The sequence below is a fragment of the Sceloporus undulatus genome, chromosome 6, assembly GCF_019175285.1.
Source record: "Sceloporus undulatus isolate JIND9_A2432 ecotype Alabama chromosome 6, SceUnd_v1.1, whole genome shotgun sequence".
Classification (NCBI taxonomy): domain Eukaryota; kingdom Metazoa; phylum Chordata; class Lepidosauria; order Squamata; family Phrynosomatidae; genus Sceloporus; species Sceloporus undulatus.
The window spans coordinates 114,964,959-114,984,691 of record NC_056527.1 but is presented as its reverse complement, the minus strand read 5'-3'; the positions used below and the strand labels follow the sequence as shown (position 1 = coordinate 114,984,691).

At 45.8% G+C, this 19,733-nt stretch overlaps 3 protein-coding genes across 7 annotated transcripts in view; 2 read left to right on the top strand and 1 right to left on the bottom strand.

Annotated features, from left to right (window-relative positions):
- The window catches only part of AP1G2 (adaptor related protein complex 1 subunit gamma 2), a 28,707-nt gene extending 20,552 nt beyond the window's left edge, over nucleotides 1-8,155 (top strand). The window contains exons 17-22 of the mRNA XM_042476381.1: nucleotides 1,785-1,889; nucleotides 2,988-3,141; nucleotides 3,631-3,748; nucleotides 4,637-4,803; nucleotides 5,514-5,612; nucleotides 7,270-8,155. Coding sequence (XP_042332315.1) covers nucleotides 1,785-1,889; nucleotides 2,988-3,141; nucleotides 3,631-3,748; nucleotides 4,637-4,803; nucleotides 5,514-5,612; nucleotides 7,270-7,374 — 748 coding nt within the window. The 3' untranslated portion in view covers nucleotides 7,375-8,155. The remainder of the gene's footprint in view (nucleotides 1-1,784; nucleotides 1,890-2,987; nucleotides 3,142-3,630; nucleotides 3,749-4,636; nucleotides 4,804-5,513; nucleotides 5,613-7,269) is intronic.
- Nucleotides 5,165-12,929, bottom strand: THTPA (thiamine triphosphatase). 5 transcript variants are annotated; one of them, XR_006104740.1, is made up of 4 exons: nucleotides 12,695-12,923; nucleotides 9,841-10,497; nucleotides 8,507-9,155; nucleotides 5,165-5,619 (listed from the first exon to the last, which is right to left on the bottom strand). XR_006104740.1 is itself a non-coding variant. In XM_042476383.1 (4 exons), exons 1-4 carry the CDS (start codon nucleotides 12,906-12,908, stop codon nucleotides 5,587-5,589), a joined length of 984 nt encoding a protein of 327 aa, XP_042332317.1. In that variant the 5' UTR covers nucleotides 12,909-12,929; the 3' UTR covers nucleotides 5,165-5,586. The 5 variants fall into 5 exon arrangements, 4 of the variants coding, with proteins under 4 accessions (XP_042332317.1, XP_042332316.1, XP_042332318.1 ...); XM_042476383.1 differs by having other exon boundaries at nucleotides 9,076-9,155; nucleotides 12,695-12,929; XM_042476382.1 differs by lacking the exon at nucleotides 5,165-5,619 and having other exon boundaries at nucleotides 8,309-9,155.
- A 5,033-nt stretch (nucleotides 12,930-17,962) lies between these two features.
- ZFHX2 (zinc finger homeobox 2) overlaps nucleotides 17,963-19,733 on the top strand; it is a 38,776-nt gene continuing 37,005 nt past the window's right edge. Inside the window, exon 1 of the mRNA XM_042476996.1 lies at nucleotides 17,963-18,124. The gene's annotated coding sequence lies outside the window, so the exon portion shown is untranslated. The remainder of the gene's footprint in view (nucleotides 18,125-19,733) is intronic.

The following is a 19,733-nucleotide window of genomic DNA, read 5'->3' as shown; positions in this document are numbered from 1 at the left end:
CTTGATTCGTGCTCATTGTCTGCTGGGAGACTTCTCATTTGCATTTGTTGAGTCTTCATCTTGCTATCTTTCAGGACTGGTAGCCAAACCTTGTTACTTTAAGGGTTTATTCTTTCCAGTTGAAATTGTCCAGGTGTTTGTGGATCTCATTGGCTTCCCTGTGCATCCTGACATGGTAGTGGTTGGCACGGTCCAGAATTTCAGTGTTTTCAAACAGTATTTTATGCCCAGGATGGTTTGTGGCATGTTCTGCTACTGTTGATTTTTCTGGCTGACCCAATCTGCAGTGCCTCCCTTATTCCTTGATTCTTGTTTGCACACTGCGTTTGGTGGTCCCTATGTAGACTTGTCCGCAGCTGCATGGTATGCAGTAAACTCCTGTGGCTGTGAGAAGGTCTCTCTGGTCCTTGACTGAGCAAAGCATTTGCTGGATTTTCTTCATTGGTTTGTAAACCATTTGAAGGTTGTGTTTCCTCACCACTTTGCCTATTCTGTCTATGACTCCTTTGGGTATATATATACTGTGTTTCGAGTATATATATATATACTGTGTGACCCTGGGAAGGCAGGAGTGATTTGCATGTGTAGCAACAGAACAAACCACATGCAAATCACTCCTGCCTTTCCAGGTCACACAATTTATATACCCAGCTCCTTTCCAGGCAATCATTCTCTGAAGATGCCAGCCCCAGATGCTGGCGAAACGTCAGGAAGACACTCTTCTAGAACATGGCCACAGAGCCCCCTGAAAAATGCACAAACTCTTCTGCAATATTCCTCCTGCTAATTGAGGACTGTGTCCCTGCTGATCATTGCCAGAAGATGGCGCTGTAGAGAGATGGATGGCCAGAGGGAGACGGTTCCATTAGTGCTGAGTGGCATTTAAAAACAATGGCAGGATACAAACCGCCGCTTTGCAGCGGTCCCCCGCCGGCGCCATTTGCTCTGCACGGGAGCCGCAGCAGCCAAACCGCGTGGCTCCCACGCGGAGCAAAAAAGAAGCTCCATTTCGGAGCTTCTTTCCACGGCGCACTGATGACGTTGCGAGGCGCCACTGGCGCATTCGCGACGTCATAGGCACTGCGACACGTCTGAATGCTATGCATCCAGTACGTAAAGATGGCGGCGCCCATGTGGAAGGGGCGCCGCCATCTTGTACGTATTGTATATGTACTAAGGTTAGGGGGGTGCAGAAGCACCGCCCCTTCCTAACCCTAGTACGTATACAATACGTACTATATGGTGGTTTGTATCCCGCCATAGTTTTTGAATTAAAGTTTAATTAAAATGTTTAAATCCCATCTTTTATGTAGGATCCAGGGGTAGCATAGAATAAAATCAACTGAAAGAGTTTAGAATAATGTAAAAGAATGTGAGCGATTTAACCAGACTGAAAACATAGTAAAGAATTTAATACTTAAAACTAGAGAGAGCCAGTGGTGTAGTGGTTTGGATGCTGGACTAAGGATGCATCTACACTGTAGAAATAATGCAGTTTGACACCACTTTAAGTAGTGTAGCTCCAGCCTATGGAATTCTGGCATTTGTAGTTTTATGGCCATGATGGTGGAGGATTCTGGGAGTTGTGGTCAAAAATAATTTTTTCTCAGCATTATCTCCCATTTTTCTTGTCTTCAGGTTTTATGATGGTGTCTTTATTTCCCTTAATCTTATTTTTTTAAATTTGTCAACTATCCACAATAGATAGTTTATGATGAATTGATGATAATTACGCTCCTTCTCTTCTTTCTTTCCCCTCCTCATCTCCCCCTCCTATCAAAAAGCCGGATCCGGAGTTTGGTTTCCATTTATTGTAGCTGCCATGACATTGAACTACAGCAGCGAGCGGTGGAATATAATGCTCTCTTCCGAAAGTATGACCACCTCAGGTACTTTCTTGTTAGCATCATGGCTGAATGATAACAGTTGTTGAGTAGCATAGAAAAGATTAATTTGTGCAAAGTGAACTTTGCTAGATGCCAAAAGCATCTGAGGAAGTAGACTTAAAGTTCATGCTGCCACCTTCTTTCTTTCAGTCAGTCTCAAAGGTGCTACAAGATCTCTCTACATAACTGATTCTACATGGCTGTATCTTTGAATTTTGCTAGATAGTCTAACTTTAGTTTGGTAAATACAATAACATCTAAAATCTGCAAAACAGTGATACCTTTTTGGGGCCATCTGGAATTTTGAAATCTGAAATATTCCAAAACCCAAAACTTTTTAAATGTATAACTGAGATAGTGACACCTTTGCTTTCTGATGCTTCAGTGTATACAAACTTAGTTTAATGCACAAAATTATTAAAGATACTGTATAAAATTACTTTCAGGTTATGTGTCTAGGGTGTATTTGAATTTTGTATGCTAAGGGATCTTGTAGCACCTTTGAGACTAACAGGCTATACAGACCGGGGTTATATGCTGGCCTCGGGGCAGAGTGGGGCCATGGCATCCGCACACCAACCATCCCAACTCCACTGCCACACTACTCCCACGTCACGCCACATTTTCAGTGCAGGCGGCACTTACATGTACTGCACTAAAGAAGTGTCAAGAAGCTGTGGCAGCGGTGGTGGCTAGGGAACCCCTTCCACAGCACAAAAAGGAGCCGCTTTTTGCAGCTTCTTTTTGCAACGTGGAAAGGCCAGATTGGGGCCGTGGCATGTAGTTGCCATTGCCCTGATCCAATGAGAAAAGGGGTGGCACGGAGCCCTCTTAGGGGCTGTCTAATGAAAGAAATTGGTAGCGCGAGCTTTCATAGGCTTGAGCCTACTTTCTTAGTTGCAATTTTGTGTTTAGATTTGGGCCCATCTCCAAGATATCCCATATACATATGCATATAGACATATATGCAAATACAGGTGTTCCAAAATCCAAAACACTTCTGAGCACAAACATTCTGGATCAGAGAAACTCAACCTGTATGTCTGTAAAAAGGAAACCACCCCAATGCTAATATGCCTTCATTCTTCCTTACTCTCTTAGAGCATCTGTACTAGAGAAGATGCCCATAGCAGACAAATCTGGCTACAATGAGGGAGAAAGTGAAAAAGGACAGAATGGAAGTGGGGATGTTACGCCTGGCATCCTGGAGGTGGCACCATCCACCAGTGCCAGCCAGCAAGACAAATCTGACCAGGTAGGAGATCCATCTCTCTGTGGTTAGCGTTAGGGGAACAACACAGAACCAAGGCAAAACTGACACTTATTGCAAAGCAAAATTGAAGCTCATAACATAAAATTCTTTGCTGAACAGAAAGCAACAGTGGGAAGAATAGGAAAAATAGCAATGTCAGAAGAATGTATTCCACATTCTCATAACCTCCAACTGTCCTGATTTGGCAGGGACTATCTCAATTAATCCTCTGAATATCCCACTTGTTCAACTGCTTTTAAAATGTCCTAATTTCTCTATCCTCCTCCACTTTCCCCCTTTGTTTTCAATTTACCTCAACTTCTACAGATTGAGTTCAAAGTCCTTACAGAACATCTTTTCTTCACCTCTGGCAGCAAAACATCTGGGATTGACCTTGCTAGAAACTATGCCAGTCTTCTCTTTATGTTTTCCACATTTTTGCAGCGGGATCCCACACCTTGTCCTCTTCAGTGCTGTTTTGTTTTCCTCTAGGTCTCAGATCTACTGGATCTCCTTGGAGGACCTGTAGATGCCTCTCTAGACCAAACTAGTATAATCGCACCATCAGCAAGCTCCTTCCTTGACTTCCTTGGGGATCTAAACCCCACAGGTATGTTGCCACAAGGGATGTAGACAGGAACGACCAAATAAGAAAAGGCCAGGAAGGTGTTTTCTTTGGACTTCTTCAACCTCACAATTGTTGTATTAGAGGAGAGGGCAACCTTCGAGCTGACAGTCATTGGATTCCAATTCCCATCAGCCAACCTGGCAGGGATGAGAGACATGGGAGTTCAGCAACATCTAGAGTCATGGTTTGCCCACCTTCATTCCTGGGCCCTATCTTGGCAAAATGGCTGCCATTTCCACCATTTTTGGGTGCCTTTTAGCTTTATTTTTACGTAAAGACTAGAAAGATGCACATACAACCACATGGAAACTGCCACATTTTATTAAACCTTTACTAATTTTATTGTTATTTCCCAAATAGATGAGTAATGCACTATCATTTATGCTCATTATGTACTCAGTCCCTGAACTGGGAAGTCAACTGTTTTGCCCAGTGCTGGTCCTTCTTAGCTATGCAGCCCACAAATGATGATATAGAATCAAACATCCTGCTACTATGTTTCTCTTTTAAGCTTTCCTTAAACATTGATCCAAGTCACAGCTTCTGACCTGAGGTCCACACAATCCCATCTGTATAAAGTCAGGTTAGGATTACACACCAGGGAGGGCAGGGCTTTTTGGTCATCCTAGGATGGCATCAATTGCCCATAGTCATGTCCTGGTGTTTGAAAGAAATTCCTGGGCAGAACTTGGAAAAGTTAGGATTATTGGACAACAATTTATGGGAACTATCATTCAAGAAACTTGATAATTGTCCTGGGCTGAACTCAGATTGTATCTATGTTTGGATCTTGAAAACATGTATGCCTCCTCCAATAGTTGATGGACACCCACTCACTACTCGCTGGTTCATTTGCCTCCTCTTCCACAGCTCCCGCACTCCCCCGTATGACGGTGTATGAACAAGACGGACTACTGATTGAATTTTTGATGGAGCGTCCCGTGGTGGAACCCACCTTGTTGCTGATCACGGCCACGGTATCCAACCAAACACCGGACGACATCTCCAGCTTCACTCTCCAAGTTGCTGTCCCCAAGGTGAGGCTTGGTTTGTCCCTGGCAGTGCTTCAAACATTTCCCCAAGATGCACCATCAGACAATCAGCAATGCTTCCCTTTCCCCCATCAAGTAGCCACCCAGTTGCCCCTTTCTCCTCCCCTGGAGTTCATCTACAGGTTCATCTAGAGTGGCTGGATGGGGTGACATAGGACAGATGAAAGGTGAAGAATTTATTCACCTCCCATGCAGTGAAAAATGTGAGGGATTTACTACCACACTATGTAGTGACAGCAGTCAACCAGTTTTAAAGGAGCAAATCTGCGCAAACAGGACCAATGAGTGGCTACTAACTGCAGCAAAAGCAACAAAGAGTCTGGTGGTACCTTAAAGATTAGACTGTTTTATTTGACATAAACTTTTGTGAATTGCAGCCCTCTTCCTCTATAAAAGTTTATTCCAAACATACATTTATTAGAGAGCCAGTGCGGTGTCATGGTTTGAGTTTTGGACTAGGGCTCAGGGAGGTTAGGGTTCGACTTGCCATTCTGCTTCAGCAACCCAGTGGGTGACCTTGGGAAAGTCCCACTCTCTCAGCCCTAGAGGAAGGCCAAGACAAACATTTGTCTGGGGAGACATTCTTGCTACGTAAAACCTAGGATTGGATGTCTATAGGCTGAAGTTGACTTGAAGGCACACAACAACAAAATGCATGTTGCCTGAAGACTTCTGTTGCCTTGTCTTTGTGCCAGTCCTTCCAGGTGGAGCTCTTGCCCCCCAGCGGTTCTACAGTCCCTGGCCAGGGCAGACCCCCTCTCACGCAGGTCATTCGAGTGTTGAACCCAAAGAAGGTAAGAACTACAGAAGGAGCATAAAAACAGTGTGTGGTATGAATCTGTGAAATCAACACTGAGGTTATTCAGATCGCAGGTGTGAAAATAGGGTCAGTTAATACTTGGATGAGAAACCACCAGGCACCACGGTAGGCCTAGAGAAGAATCCAACCCCAAAACTTGGAAAGTCACAGCTGCCGAACAGAGTTGGTAATACTGGCTGGATGCACCAATGGTCTGACCCAGTGCAAAGCAGCTTCCTGTAATCTATTTCTAATGCAGCCTTTCTCAAATTGATACCCTGGTTGAGATGGTGAGCTTGCTGTCCTACACATTTGGAGGGGCACCCAGTTAGGGAAGGCTCTCTAAGGACAGTCACCATTTCATTCATAATGTTTAAGCAACAAGGCACTAGTGACATCACTTCCTCTGTGCATTCCTATAGAACAGTCCCGGAGATGTTATGGAGACACCATCACTTTGACGTTTTGTTTTACTGGCAGTCTCCCAGGAATGCCTCCCCAAAGCCTCATGGAGATAGAAATTGGGCCACTGATCTTGCAGACTGATTTCATCTTTACCATGAGTGAGGAATGTGTGGTTCTCCAGCATGGCCAAGTATAAGGCATGATGGGTAGAGTTCCCATATTCCAGTCTGACATATCCAGGCATCTAATTTGTACATTTTATTTATTCATATTATTAATTTGCATTCCGATTACCAAATTCAACACATTAATCATTGCACTTTTTTCTACCATTATGTTTCAATTCAGTACCAGTACCAAACTAAGAGCCTTTCCTTCTTTTTCCTCCTAGCTGGTTTGAAGAAAGGGAGGCTTCCAAGCAGCCCCAGAGAGTAAAAGGACATTTTTTACTCTCTTGAGGCTGTTTGGAAGTGAAGTTCCACTGTGCTGCCTAGCCCTAGGCTCAAGGCCCCAATACAATCACCACACAACACAAGGCCATCTCTGTTTGACTCCTTTCCTTTTCCACCTTCTGGGCCTGTTGGGGAAAGTGGAGAGGGAGTGGAAGAACAAGGTGGCAACTCTACTCCTGTGCAGTAGCAACCAGAGCCTGCAGTGCAGGATGAGGCTCCTGGCAATGCCAGTCTTCTTGCAGTTTCCTGCTTCATCCCCAGTGCCACATTTTAACCTACTCATCAGCCTGTGTCAGAGGATAAGTCTGTGATTTACTACTTCAACCGGTCCAGCCAGCTGGGACATTTTTTAGTCCCCTTCAATCTGGGATTTTCCAGGTTTCCAGGACAAATGGCAACCCTAATAATGGGAATGGGAGGCCAAAATCATCTGGGTGGTCACATTTCCCCACCTATGTTCCTGATGGAATAAACAGCATAACACAATTTCCTGTTTCTTTAGCAGCTATCTACTTCAATGCTGTTCCTTCAGCAGACTTAGTAGTGGCTGCTAGCAAACTCAAACCTATCCCAATTTTTGATGATCCAAATAGACATGTGTCACTTTCGTTCTCCTAAGAAGGTTGAGAACTAAGAACTTGGCTTACATCAAAATGAAAGCTGGGATTTTTTTAACAACAAATATTGTACCCAAAAGTAAATCTTGCTGATTTTGTCCAATGCAACTGCTCCAATTTCCATGTCCAAAGAACATCCGGACTTACATGTTTTTATCCTTTTATCCTTTTGCTGCAGCTACCACTCCGGATGAGGCTACGGCTTGCCTACACCCTTCCCTCTGGGGCTGTGGTACAACAGATTGAGGAGATCAACTCATTCCCAGAAACTGCTTGGAAATGAACAGCAGCTAACCCATGGTACTGTGCTCTCTGCCTCTAAGATAGGCTCCCCCACAAGAGGCTCTCCAAATTCAAGAGAAAAAAAAAAGTATTGCAGTTATATTCACACACACCCTCCATTCAGAGGGCATCATTGCTGCTCCACCTGGGTGCCCCTATTAATATACACACACTTTCAAATTAGGGAAGGCTAGGTGTCCCAGTGGGTGGGTTATGGAAAAGGGGGCCTGGATCTCTGAGTTAGTAAAGTTCTGGGAGAGACAGGGATGCAAAAGTCCTTCAACAGACAGATAACAGTAAAGTCAGGCATGACAGCCAAGGCAGGACGAGACAATGGGGTGGGGGGGGAAGGGAAGAGAGAAGTAGGAAATCCCCATCTCCGCCAACTCTCTTTTTTCTCTCCCTCTTCACTCCCAGCTGCTGGGAAATCAATTCAATTGATCAGCTAGACAGGGAAATCCACAACAACTGAGCGAGACTAAATGGAAATCAATGAAGATAAAGAGTAGGGGGGAGGGAAGGAGAACCCGCCAATAAAAGCCATCACAACATTACCAGTCCCTCTTCATTGGTGGATTCGGTTTCAGTGCCCTGAGAATCTCATGCCAATGCAGAGATGCCCAAGCCTCAGTTCCTGCTGCATAAAACAGGGCTGCCAGTGTCCTTGCTTGCACTCCCTCTCCAGTAAAAGTGTTAAGACTCACTAAATGGAGCCAGAGAGAGGGTCTTGTTTTTCTCTCTGGACAGGACCACAGAAGGCCTGGAGATAATGGGCCTGAACAGACAGGTCAAAATAAAGTTGCTTCAGGTCACTTTGGAGGTATGCTGTTTAAATGACATACACATCTTAAGAGGCCAGAAGCTGTGCCAAAGCTGCAATCCAGTCCTTAGGACTGGAGCGTGGCTTTGGCATGGCTCCCAGCCTCTTAGGATGCATGCAGCATTGAAACAGCATACCTGCAAAGTGACCTGAAGCAGCTTTATTTTGGCTTGTCTGTTCAGGCCCAATAGTTGCCTTTTCATAATCACTAACCACTGCTGTGCTCTTGGTTATCACTAGAATTGGTAAGGTTACTTTTGGACTCTACTAGTGGCCATTTCTTTCTTTCCTTACAATCTAGTTTTAAGCATACTGTGGCAAGAGGTTCCATGGATCCAGACCAGTTTTACATGAAGTAGTTGTGCTTCCTTTGGGCCGTTCCCCGCTCCTCTGTTTCCTGACTCTTTACATTTTTTACAGTCATTTCTATTGGATTGGTTTGATATAGAAGTGTGAATAAACACTTTCCAGGTTCATCTTCTCTTCTTATGTCATAGGGCAAAACCCAGTCTGTTGACAGGGAACTCTTCCCCACTTGCAGCTTTTGGATGACTTGCTGTGATATTACAAAATGCATACAAGGGTTCTCACTATGGAAAGGAGTCAGCTATAGCATGCTAAATCTTCACAGCTGACTGGATGGATTTAGAAATTCAGTTGGGCAAATTTGAGAAAGGGGTGTGTGTGAATCCTCACAATATTTTTTTTCTGTGCTGTTTTGTTCGCATTAATTTCTCCTCTCTCCATCTGAGAATTGCACTGGTATAGGATGCAGCTAGCCTAGAGGGAAGGGTCCTTTCCTCAGCAACCCCCCCCCCATCAGTCCTTTCCTTCTTGCCCATGTGTTCCATCTCCCATTTTCCTGAGTCTTCCACCTCGTACCAGGGCTTCATAATGTGCTGGTCTGAATTTATACAGATAGGCAGACATCTTGCCAGGATTCCTGGTTCTCTCATCAAAGCCTGCCAGGGAAACAGAAAAAGGGGGGGGAATTTTAATGTTGTAATCATGTGATATGCAAAGACATAGCTATGTCACTCTGTTTCAGCATAAAAAGAAATCCAGTAGCACTTTTGAGAATGAGATTTCTAGCACGATCTTAGATGGACTCCAGTCCGCTTTATCAGATGCGTTTGTGAAATCCACTATAACTTGTGCTAGAAATTTCTTTTTCTCAGTTAGTCTCAAAGGTGCTATAACCTTGCTAGAACTTGGAACAAATTAATACATTTCCAAGTTGTGCTAATCCAAAATTCTGAATCATCAATATTCCTTTTTTAAAAAATTAAGTTTTGTACAAAAGCACATAACAAAAACACAAAAAATACATACAAAATACAAACATAAACATCTATAAACACAACATACTAAAAAATATTATCTTACAAAGAGATATTACATTACACAAATTCTGACTTTCAGCCTTTACAAAAATTCTACTCTTGTCCTTTTCCTTGCAACCAAATTTCTTTATAATTCAAATTCTATTCATTACCTCCTTTTTTGACTGTTTATTTTTTATTATGGTTTTTTCTAGGGACACTTTTAAGGATTGGGGAAGTCATTTAGAATAATCTTAAACATTTTAAACACATGAATTCCATTACTGTTGGGAGAGGGAAACAAGATTATTGTGTGTCTCCTCACCCAGCTGAATACCCAGCTTCCGGATGCTCTCCAGAGCCGCTGGTATTTCTTCCTGCCGCTTGACCATGGCTTCTACCTCTCCCACGGCGTAACCAAAATCTGCCTCATCCAGATCCACATTCAGGTCACCCAAACGATATTGGCACCGTCGGGTGACAAAGCTGGCAAACTCCTGCAGGCCAAGGTCCTCTACTGCTCTGGCCACATTTTCGTGCCAAACTGTAGCTGGCTCCACGCCCAGCAGTCCACAGATGCGATTCACAATATCTCGTGGGCAGGTCACCTCAAGGTATTGCACTGCAGCATGGGTCTGGCCCAGACTTTCCAGTGGCTGCAACTGGTCCCCAGTGTCTGCATGGCCTCCAGTTGGTGCTTGATGTCTGCCCTGGGGCCTGAGGCTCTCTATGGCTGGACTCTCTATGGCACAGCCTGGACCTCTGGCACCCTTTAGTGGCTGTGGGGGGCATTTCAGCTCCCAGCCAGCCCCCTGGCGATGCCGGAGCCAGTGGTCAGCTAGGGTGAGCCGTAGGTCCATCACATCATAATACTGGTCGCGGAAGGAGTAGTCACTTTGCAGAGTTCCACCCAGTGTTGCCAGTTTCTCTGCGGTACCTGCACTGAAAAGGAACTTCTGTTCCACCTCTATGAGTCCTGAACCTATGAGAGGGAACAGGAGAAATAAATTGTGACACACCACAATGTACTGTAGAGAGATCCTGTAGCACTTCTGAGACTAACTGAAAGAAAGAAGCTGGCAGCATGAGCTTTCATAGACTTCAGTGAGGAAGTAGATTTGAAGTCTACAAAAGCTCATGCTGCCAATTTTTTTTCTTTTAGCTAGTCTCAAAGGTGCTACAAGATCTCTCTACATACTGATTCTACAGACTAACACGGCTATATCTTTGAATTCTCTCACAATCTACTGGGAATAAAAAAATGATTTTTTTCTACTAGCACTGGGAATTACCATGATACAACACAGAGGTGTATATTTCCATCCATGTCGTAGGTAGTTCCCTGCCCAATATCCCATTTCTTTCTGGTTTTCAACAGTATTTTTATTCCTGGAATAAAAGGCCAGACTCAAGGCCAGAGCTTGGGGAAAAAATCTCCATGTTTGGACTCCAACTCCCAGGGACCATGCTGGCTGGGGGATTCTGGGAGGTGCACTCCAAAGACAGCATTCTTCCCAGTTCTGTTCAAGTCTCAGAGTTATTTCTGCACCCTGTTATTACTATTATTATTTATTTCTTACCTGCCTTCCCTCATGGATCGAGGTGGGGAACAAAAACATATCAACAAGGCACAACATCAATTAAAACACGTTAATCAAAACACGCAACAGTTTAAAAAGACAAGACATACACATTTTGAAACAATCTATAGTTAAAATTCATTATCTGAATTCGCAATTCACCCCTCATTCCAGATGTCTGGTGTCTCAGGAAAATGTACTTGGAACTTACTATCAGGCTATGTTGATTATATATAGCTATAGCTATAGCTTGTTGTTATATGCCTTCAAGTAGTTTCCAGTTTATGGCAACCCTAAGGCAAACCTATCATGGGGTTTTCTTGGCAAGTTTCTTCAGAGGAGTTTTGCAGTGCCATCCTCTGAGGCTGAGACTGTGACTGCCCCAAGGTCATATGTGTGTGTGTATATATACATGAAGCATACACGCACACAATTTTGGGGGACATTGCTGTAGTCAGGGCTGGGTCAAAGGAAAGGTTTCTTTGGTCCAAAACACACTGCAGAAATAATCCAGTCTGAGACTGCTTTAACCGCCCTGGGAATTCTGGGAACTGTAGTTTTGGGAAACATTTAGCCTTCTCCGTTGGAGAACTCTGGTGCCACAATAAAGTATAGTTCCCAGGCTTCCTAGCACTGAGCCAGGACAGTTAAAGCGGTCTCAAACTGGATTATTTCTGCAGTGTGTTTTGGACCTGAGTCTTCCAACTGTGCTTCTCAAACATTACATCTTATTTCTCCTCCCACTCATTTCAGTGCCTTCTATATTACCTGGAGCTAGTTTTGTTTTACTTCTTTTATTCACATTCATATGCCACCATTACTCACCCACCGACCAGCTACTCAGACTAAGGCTGCAAGGCCCCCATTCCCATCCCTAACCTTGGAGGTGGGCTTCTGAGCTGCAAGGCCTGGACCCCAGGAAGACCCCAGTATCCCTATTACCCTTCCCTGCCGTTGCCTGAATATCGCCCTCTGGCGGTGCCTTCCCTTCCAGCGCTTTCCCTCCCCGGAGTGCAACACCGCCCTTTGGTGGCGCACCGCAGAATTGCAATGGGTCGCCCACTGCCGCTGTGCACTACATTCGTGCCTCGGCAACTTTGACTTTTGCAGATTTGATTATTCACTAGTTTTATTAATACATTCTCTGTAGGAATATCTAGGTCCTCCAGCGCAACTCTATAGTCAACTTTAACCAAAAGTGGCACTGAAGGACCTAGAGGTTCCTAGAGAGAACACTCCGCTAGGCCTTTGTAGTTCCTCCAGTGCAACTCTATGGTAAATGTCTGGCAGGTGTTGACCATAGAGTTGTCCTGGAGGACCTAGAGGTTCCTAGAGAGAAGATTCCACTAGGCCTTTATAGCTCCTCCAGTGCAACTCTATGGTCAGTGTCTAGCAGCTATTGACCACAGAGTTGCACTTAAGGGCCTAGAGGTTCCTAGAGAGACACTCCACTAGGCATTGGTAACTCCTCCAGCGCAACTCTATGGTCAATGTCTGGCAGGTGTTGACCACAGAGTTTCCTTGGAGGACCTCGAAATTCCTAGAGAGGCGCTCCCTCTGGTTAAAACACAATGTTTTTGTCATCTGCGGTTCTCCCACATTCAGGGGGCGGCTCCTGCGCCCCTAACCCTCGCCGATGCGGAGGGACGAGTGGACTAACCCTTCCCTGCCGCCGGGGATTCGGAAGTGGAGTCGGGTTCCATGTTGAGGCCGTCCATTGCCTAGAAGAACTACGACTCCCAGGAGCCTTTGCGGCAGCAGGACGGAACCAGGAAGAGAAAGAGAAAGAAAGGGGGGAGATGCTCCTGATCATCTTATTAATACTTAATAATTACTAACGATTAATAATAATAATTAGTAACAAGGATGACTAATGTCTGATTAACCTTCTCCTTTAACCCTCTCCCGCTTTTTGTTCGTATAATGTCCCCCTTCCCACACAGCCTTGAGGGGGAAATAGGGCGCGCAAAGGCTCCTGGGAGTTGTAGTCTAGGCCCTCCCCTTTCCTCCCCGCAGGTGCCTTGGCAGCTCCTCCTCCTCCTCCTCTTCCCTCCCCGTTCTCTTTTTTATTCCTCTCCCTCAGCCTCTGCCTCGCTCCCTCGGTCACGGTTGCCAAGGCAACGGGAAAGCTGCAATTAAGAACAGCAGGGGAGAGGCTGAGGGGGGGTTAACCCCTTCCAAGATGGGACCCCCCCCAATTGAAGGAGAGAGAGAGAGAGAGAGAGGGTCTCTGCTCTCTTTCTCTTTCAGCATTGTTTTAAAGGTCTGGCAAATGAGGTCCCTCTGAGGACTGACTACAGGGGTGTCTCTTTCCTTTCATTGGTGCTTCCTACTAGGATATTGTGGCAGCGAAGACAAAGGCCTGCCTTTGTGTATGCAATCATATCTAGCTATCTACACACACACATATGGCATTATAGATAGATAACGTGTGTATGTGTGTATATTGTGTGTGTGTATACACACACACATATATATGGCATAGATATATAATGTGTTATATACACGTACATATATGTGGCATAGATATATAATTGTGTGTATACTAACACACACACACAGCATTATAGATATATAATTTGTGTGTGTACACACACACACACACAGAGAGAATATATACAGCCAGCCCTCCATATCTGTAGATTCTTCATCCATGCATTCAAGCATCTGCAGCTTGAAATACCAGCATTGAAATCCGGTCCCTCTGAGGAACAGAATGATTTCTGTTTCCTTTCACTGTTGCACACTCTTTTGGTATACTGTATGTATTATTGCATTAAATCATAATGCAGTGAAGATACATGTGTGCCTTTGTATCTTCAATAACATGCAAATATCTGTCTATCTACACATACATATATGGCATTATAGATATATAATGTGTATGTGTGTGTGTGCGAACCTATGTGTATGTACACACACACAGAGTATATATACAGCCCACCCTCCATATTCATGGATGTTTTATCTAGGAAGCATCCATGGTTGAAAATATTTTTAAAAATGCCCAAAAGGGAACCTTGATTTTGCCATTTTACATAAGATTTTACCATTTTACTATGCCATTGCATATAACACAACTTGAGTATTGACGGATTTTGGGATCCACGGGGGCCCTGAAACCAAACCCCAGCAGATACTAAGGGCCCACTGTATTAACATAATTGCAATGCAGTATTATCATATGCAGTTATACACACACACATATATGTAGCATTATAGATAGAAAGATAGATGCACAATAGATAGCATTAGGTTTTATTTTGGTTCCGGTTTCAGATTTGATAAGTCTCGTTGAATAATTCATTGGTGGTGGGTGTGCTAGTCCCCCCACCAAAATAAAATATTCAAAGTCTCTTTCAAATAAGAGGTGGCAGTAGTAGTGTGGCTCCAATATTTAGACCATTAATTGGTGAGATCAATTGATTAAAATCTAATACTTTTAATAGGAACCCTAGTTAAAGAGGCTAATGGTTTTTAAAACACACATACATACACATCATTTTTTAATATGTGTGCTTCCAAAACCCCTGCAGTTAGTATGGTTTGCTTGAAGAGAGGCCCGGCCTTCCTGACCCTGGTTTTCTTCCTGCTTGGAAGGAACGCTTCGCCTATGAAGACGCCGCTATGACACACAGGCCCATGGATCATCTGAAAATAATGAGCAGCTGGGCCAGATCCAGAATTAGACATACTCAAGGGAGACCCACTGAAATCCAGCCGTGGGGCTTGACTTAATCCCATTGATCGCAACATAGCTAACTGTATCTTTGACCCGGCCTGGATCCAACCCAGTGCTTTACCTCTGAGCAAACTCATGCTAATCTAATCAATACATTATTTCACACATTGACTAAAACTCCTCTGGTTAATCCATTAAAAAGTGGCTTTTAATTGGGTTGCAGCCCTAAATTAATGGTGGTGATGATACTAATTATGTTGATGTTTGGAGGAAGATAAAACTAACAACAGCAGGATCTTATACAGTTGGTCTTCAGCTCCCAGAATTCCTGACTATTGAGGAGCTGAAGTCCCCAACATTTGGAGGATCAAAGTTTGGGAATCACTGATGCAGGGTATCTCAGGGTTTTATGGCTTGGCGTGTGCTCTATCCAACCCAAGATTGCATCTGCACACTGCAGAAATAATCCAGTTTGACACCATTTTAATTGCCAGGGTTCAGTGCTATGGAATTCCAGGAATTGTAAGACGTTATTAGACAAGAGAAATTGGAAGTATAATCCATTGACAATCCGAACACAATCCTGGGGTTTCACGTTATTGCGTGAGAGGTGATCACACACAATTTCAGGCAATGGCAAGCTATTTTCGGGCAATGGGAAGTCAGTTCAAATGCAATTTGAATTCACGTAAATTCGCTGAACTAGCAAATTCACATGAATGCATTCTTGCCTCACTTTCTTTTCATTCGAAATTAAGAGAAATTCCTCCTGTGTGATAAACTCCATAGTTTTTTTGTGGCACAAGAGCTCTCTGACAAAGGAGGCTAAATGTCTCGCCAAACTACAATTCCCAGACATTCTGTAGCACTGAGCCCTGGCAGTTAAAATGATGTCAACCTGGATTATTTCTGCAGTGTGGCTGCACCTATGCAATGCAGCTTCTTCCAAATGCCACAGACAGACAGACAGACAGTGCGGTGCCTTTTGAGCAGTGATTAGACATCCTTTCTTCCCAGGACATATCCTACATTTTAACCTTCTGTCCAGGAGGAATTCCAAAATGTTCCTCCACTTTGAGCATGACTAAGAAGCATGAATGTCTATTCATATGAATGGGTTTTTTTAGCTTTCTTTTTGTAATGTCCTTCATTTTTCTTGAATGTCCAACATTTTGCAGTGCCTTGTCCTCCTTTTGTGGTTAGAACATCTGGCCTAATACATCCCTAATACAGCCTTGTAAATTTTGACCCAGGCGTTGGAAGCGTTGGGGTTCTTTCCCCAGAATCGTAGTCCAAAAGAACTAACAGTTTTGAGTTCTGATTCTGACCCACAGTAACATTTGGGCTGCTGCCTGGCAGGTCATAATCTATATGGGTTTTCCCAGGCTTTCTGCTTTTCCTCCTTCCTCTGCCATCAACCACATTTGAATTTCCAAATGTATTAATGCTGCTGCCAAGCTTTTCAGAATTCGGAGCAACTCTTCTGATTCAGGGCCCTTGGCATGACTTTTGATGTTATTGCTGTTGTGTGCCTTTGAGTTATTTCCGACGCACGGCGGCCCTGTCACTGGGTGTTCTTGCAAGATTTGTCCTCAGGGAGTTGGCCTTTGCCTTAATCTGAAGCTGAGAGACTGTGGTTCCCATGGCTGAGCAAGGATTCGAACCTTGATTTCCAGAGTCCAGAGCTCAAACCACTACATTACATCATGTTAACCCTGTATAGATTTTATGGGTCAAAGACTGCCATTAAAAGCATAGAGGAGAGTTGGGTATGAATGAATTGCATGGCCCTCCAGAGTTTACTAGGGATTGCAATCTCAGCAACTTTAGCTGGTGTAAGCAAGAGTGAAGAATGTTGGGAGTTGCAGTCCAACCGCATCTGGACAGCCTGGAAAATGCCCATCCCTGGCCTAGGAAGAGAGTTAGTCCACCAGGATCAGACAAGGTCACCCAGCATCTTTCCATGTCTGAGCCGGGGATTCGAACCCTGGACTCCTGGACTCCCTTGTGCAACTATCAAGCCAAAACACCATGCGCCTGGCTCTCATCGACCCTGCTCTGGGTTCTATTCCAAACGCTGAAGGGGCTACCTGAGGGGTCAAATCCTAACCCCAAAGTAGGCCTAGGACCTTGGACAGCTCCTGAAACCACCTCAGCTAACCCTGAGTGGAACTTTTCTGCTCCCTTGGGATTTTAAGAACTGACTGAAGTGGTGTTTTTAATGGTGTGCTGTTTTGTTGATATTTATATGCCAGCTTTTAATGACTTTTAAAATGGTTTTAATTCCATGGATTATTGAATTGCAGTTTAAAATAACCTCTCTCTCTCTCTCTCTCTCTGTCTAGTTTTTACCTACATTTTTGTATGCTTTTCATCTGCATTCGTTTTAACGTTTCTTGTGCTGTTTCCTAGAATGGGGGAAATGTAGACTAGACTAATAATGTCAAGTCGAAGGCTTTCATGGCTGACATCCATAGTTTTTTGTGCAATCTCTGAAGATGCCAGCCACAGATGCTAGAGAAACCTCAGAAATAAACTCTTCTAGAACATGGCCACATAGCCTGAAAAACCCACAAAAAACCCATCTTAATCCTACCTGGAGGGGATCCCTGAAATGGGAGCCAGGGCCCCTTTCTTTGGCTGGAGTCCCACCTAAGCCTTAGATAATGATGATTTTATCCATATGATTGCTGGAAGATCATGGTGCTCTTAGGCTTAGAACACCTTGATAGCTATGCAGTGATGTGGTTTTAATAACAACTTAGCTTTCTTCTTCTTCTTCTTGGTGATGATCATGGGCTCTCAAGCTTCCAGCACCATTCCCTTGAAGCAGTGATATGGACCTTTAAACAGAGGCTGGCTGGCCATTGGTCACAGGGGGTGCTTTGACTGTGAGTTCCTGCATGGCCGAAGGGGCTTGGACTGGATATCCCTTGTGGGGGGGCTCTCTTCCAACTCTAGGATTGTATGACTTGCCAATGTCTGGGGAGCAGGGGTCTCCCCCCTTTGGCGGCCCTCCCCTTGAGCCTGGCCTCTGCCTTGGAGGACTCCATTTCCCAGGGTGCCTTGCTGCTGCCCCTGCCGCGTGGCTCCTCCCCCTGGTGGGTGTGGGAGGGGGAGGGAGGGAGGGGAGGGAGGAGGCGGAGGAGGAGGAGGGCTGCATTGATTATTCCATTGTGTTGGAAGGCAGCCGCCAGCTCCGCGGCGCCAGCGAAGGAAGGCAGGCAGGAGGCGGCAGGCAGGCAGGCAATCAATGGGGAAGCCCCGGCGCGGAGGAGCAGGAGGAGGAGGAGGAGGCAGCGGCAGCGGCACAGGCAGCAGCAGCAGAGGCAGCGGCGGCAGCAGAGGCAAGCCCCATCGATTTTCCCCAGCCAAGGAAACAGGGAAGCAGCAGCAGCAGCAGGAGGAGGAGCGCTGACCACTGAGCCTCCCTGCCTGCCCTCCCTCCTGGCCTCGGCCCCGCAGGTCCCTCGCTGGGCCCCTCTTCCCGCCGAGGAGGAGGAGGAGGAGGAGGAGGAGGCGTAAGTGGCATCGATTTCCTCCTCCTCCTCTTCCTCTTCGGCTGGGCTCCCAGCGCAGCAGAGGAAAGGCCCCGCAGGAGGGCAGAGGAACGAGGAAGAGAGGCACCAAGGCAGGCAGCCCCAGCAGAAGGAGAGAAGGAAGGAAGGAAGGAAGGAAGGAAGGAGCGCTGGGATGGAAGGATCGGAGAAAGGGAGGAGAAGGAGAAGGGAGGAAGGCAGCAGGAGAGTAGGGCTGGGCTGGCTGGCCATTCGGCTTCTCTCCACCTGCCTTCCTCCCTTCCTTCTCCTTCTCCCTTCCCCCCTTCTCCGATCCCACTATCCCAGCCCTCCTGTCTTCCTTCCTTGCTTCCTTGCTTCCTTCCTTCTCCTATTTTCCCCGCTCTCTCCATCCCAGCGCTCCTCTCTTCTCCTTCTTGCCTTTCTTCTCCTCCTTTCCCCACTCCCTCCACCCAGCTTCTCTTGCCTCCTTCTTTCTCCTCCCTTCTCCCATCCCTCCATCTCAGCGCTTCTCTCTTCCTGCATTCTTTCTCCTCCCTTCACCGCTCCCTCCATCCCAGCAGCCAGCCCAAGCCGCCTCTCTTTCTTCTTCTCTTCTCCGATCTCTCCATCCCTGGGCTCCTCTTTTCCTTCGTCCCTTTCTTTTCCTCCCTTTTCTTATTCCCTCCATCCCACCAGCCAGCCCATTGCGCTTCTCTTCCTTCCTTCCTTCTTTCTCCTATCCCTCCATCCCTGGATTCCCCTCTTCCTTCTTCCCTTTCTCCTCCTTCTCCTCCCTTCTCCGCTCCCTCCATCCCACCAGCCAGCTCCTTGCTCTTCTTTTCTCTTCCTCCCTCCTTCCCTCCCTCCCTAAGCCGGCTGGCGGAGAAAGGGAACGCGGAAGAAAGCGAGATGGAAGGAAGGAGGGAAAGGGGGTGGCCCAAGGGTATTTCAGGAAGGGGCAGAGGAATGGGGGAAAGGCAGGTAAGAGGGGAGGAAGGGGTGAAGGGATGTGGGGAGACGAGAGAAAGAAAGAAAATAAAAGAGAGATGGAAGGAGCTGGAGAAGGAGGAGAGGAAGGGAGAACAAGGGGCAACCGAGGGGCATTTCTAGCCTGGCAGAGGAGAGGCAGAGAGGGATGGAGGAAAGGCAAGCAAGCAAGGAAGAGATGAATGGATACAGGGGAAAGAAAGAGAAAAAGAAAGAGGAAGGCAGGCAGGGGGTAAGGGGGGAGGAAGGGGTGAAGGGATGGGGGGAGACGAGAGAAAGAAAGAAAATAAAAGAGAGATGGAAGGAGCTGGAGAAGGAGGAGAGGAAGGGAGAACAAGGGGCAACCGAGGGGCATTTCTAGCCTGGCAGAGGAGAGGCAGAGAGGGATGGAGGAAAGGCAAGCAAGCAAGGAAGAGATGAATGGATACAGGGGAAAGAAAGAGAAAAAGAAAGAGGAAGGCAGGCAGGG

What these genes read in the sequence shown, in the direction of transcription:
- THTPA (XM_042476382.1), bottom strand. Translation starts at nt 12,908, where the DNA reads ATGATCAGGAGCATCTCCCCCCTTTCTTTCTCTTTCTCTTCCTGGTTC. An exon ending in GCAGGAGCCGCCCCCTGAAT is followed by an intron (nt 10,498 to 12,694) that starts GTGGGAGAACCG and finishes TCCCTCTCATAG; the next exon opens with GTTCAGGACTCATAGAGGTG. An exon ending in GAAGCTGGGTATTCAGCTGG is followed by an intron (nt 9,156 to 9,840) that starts GTGAGGAGACAC and finishes TTTCCCTGGCAG; the next exon opens with GCTTTGATGAGAGAACCAGG.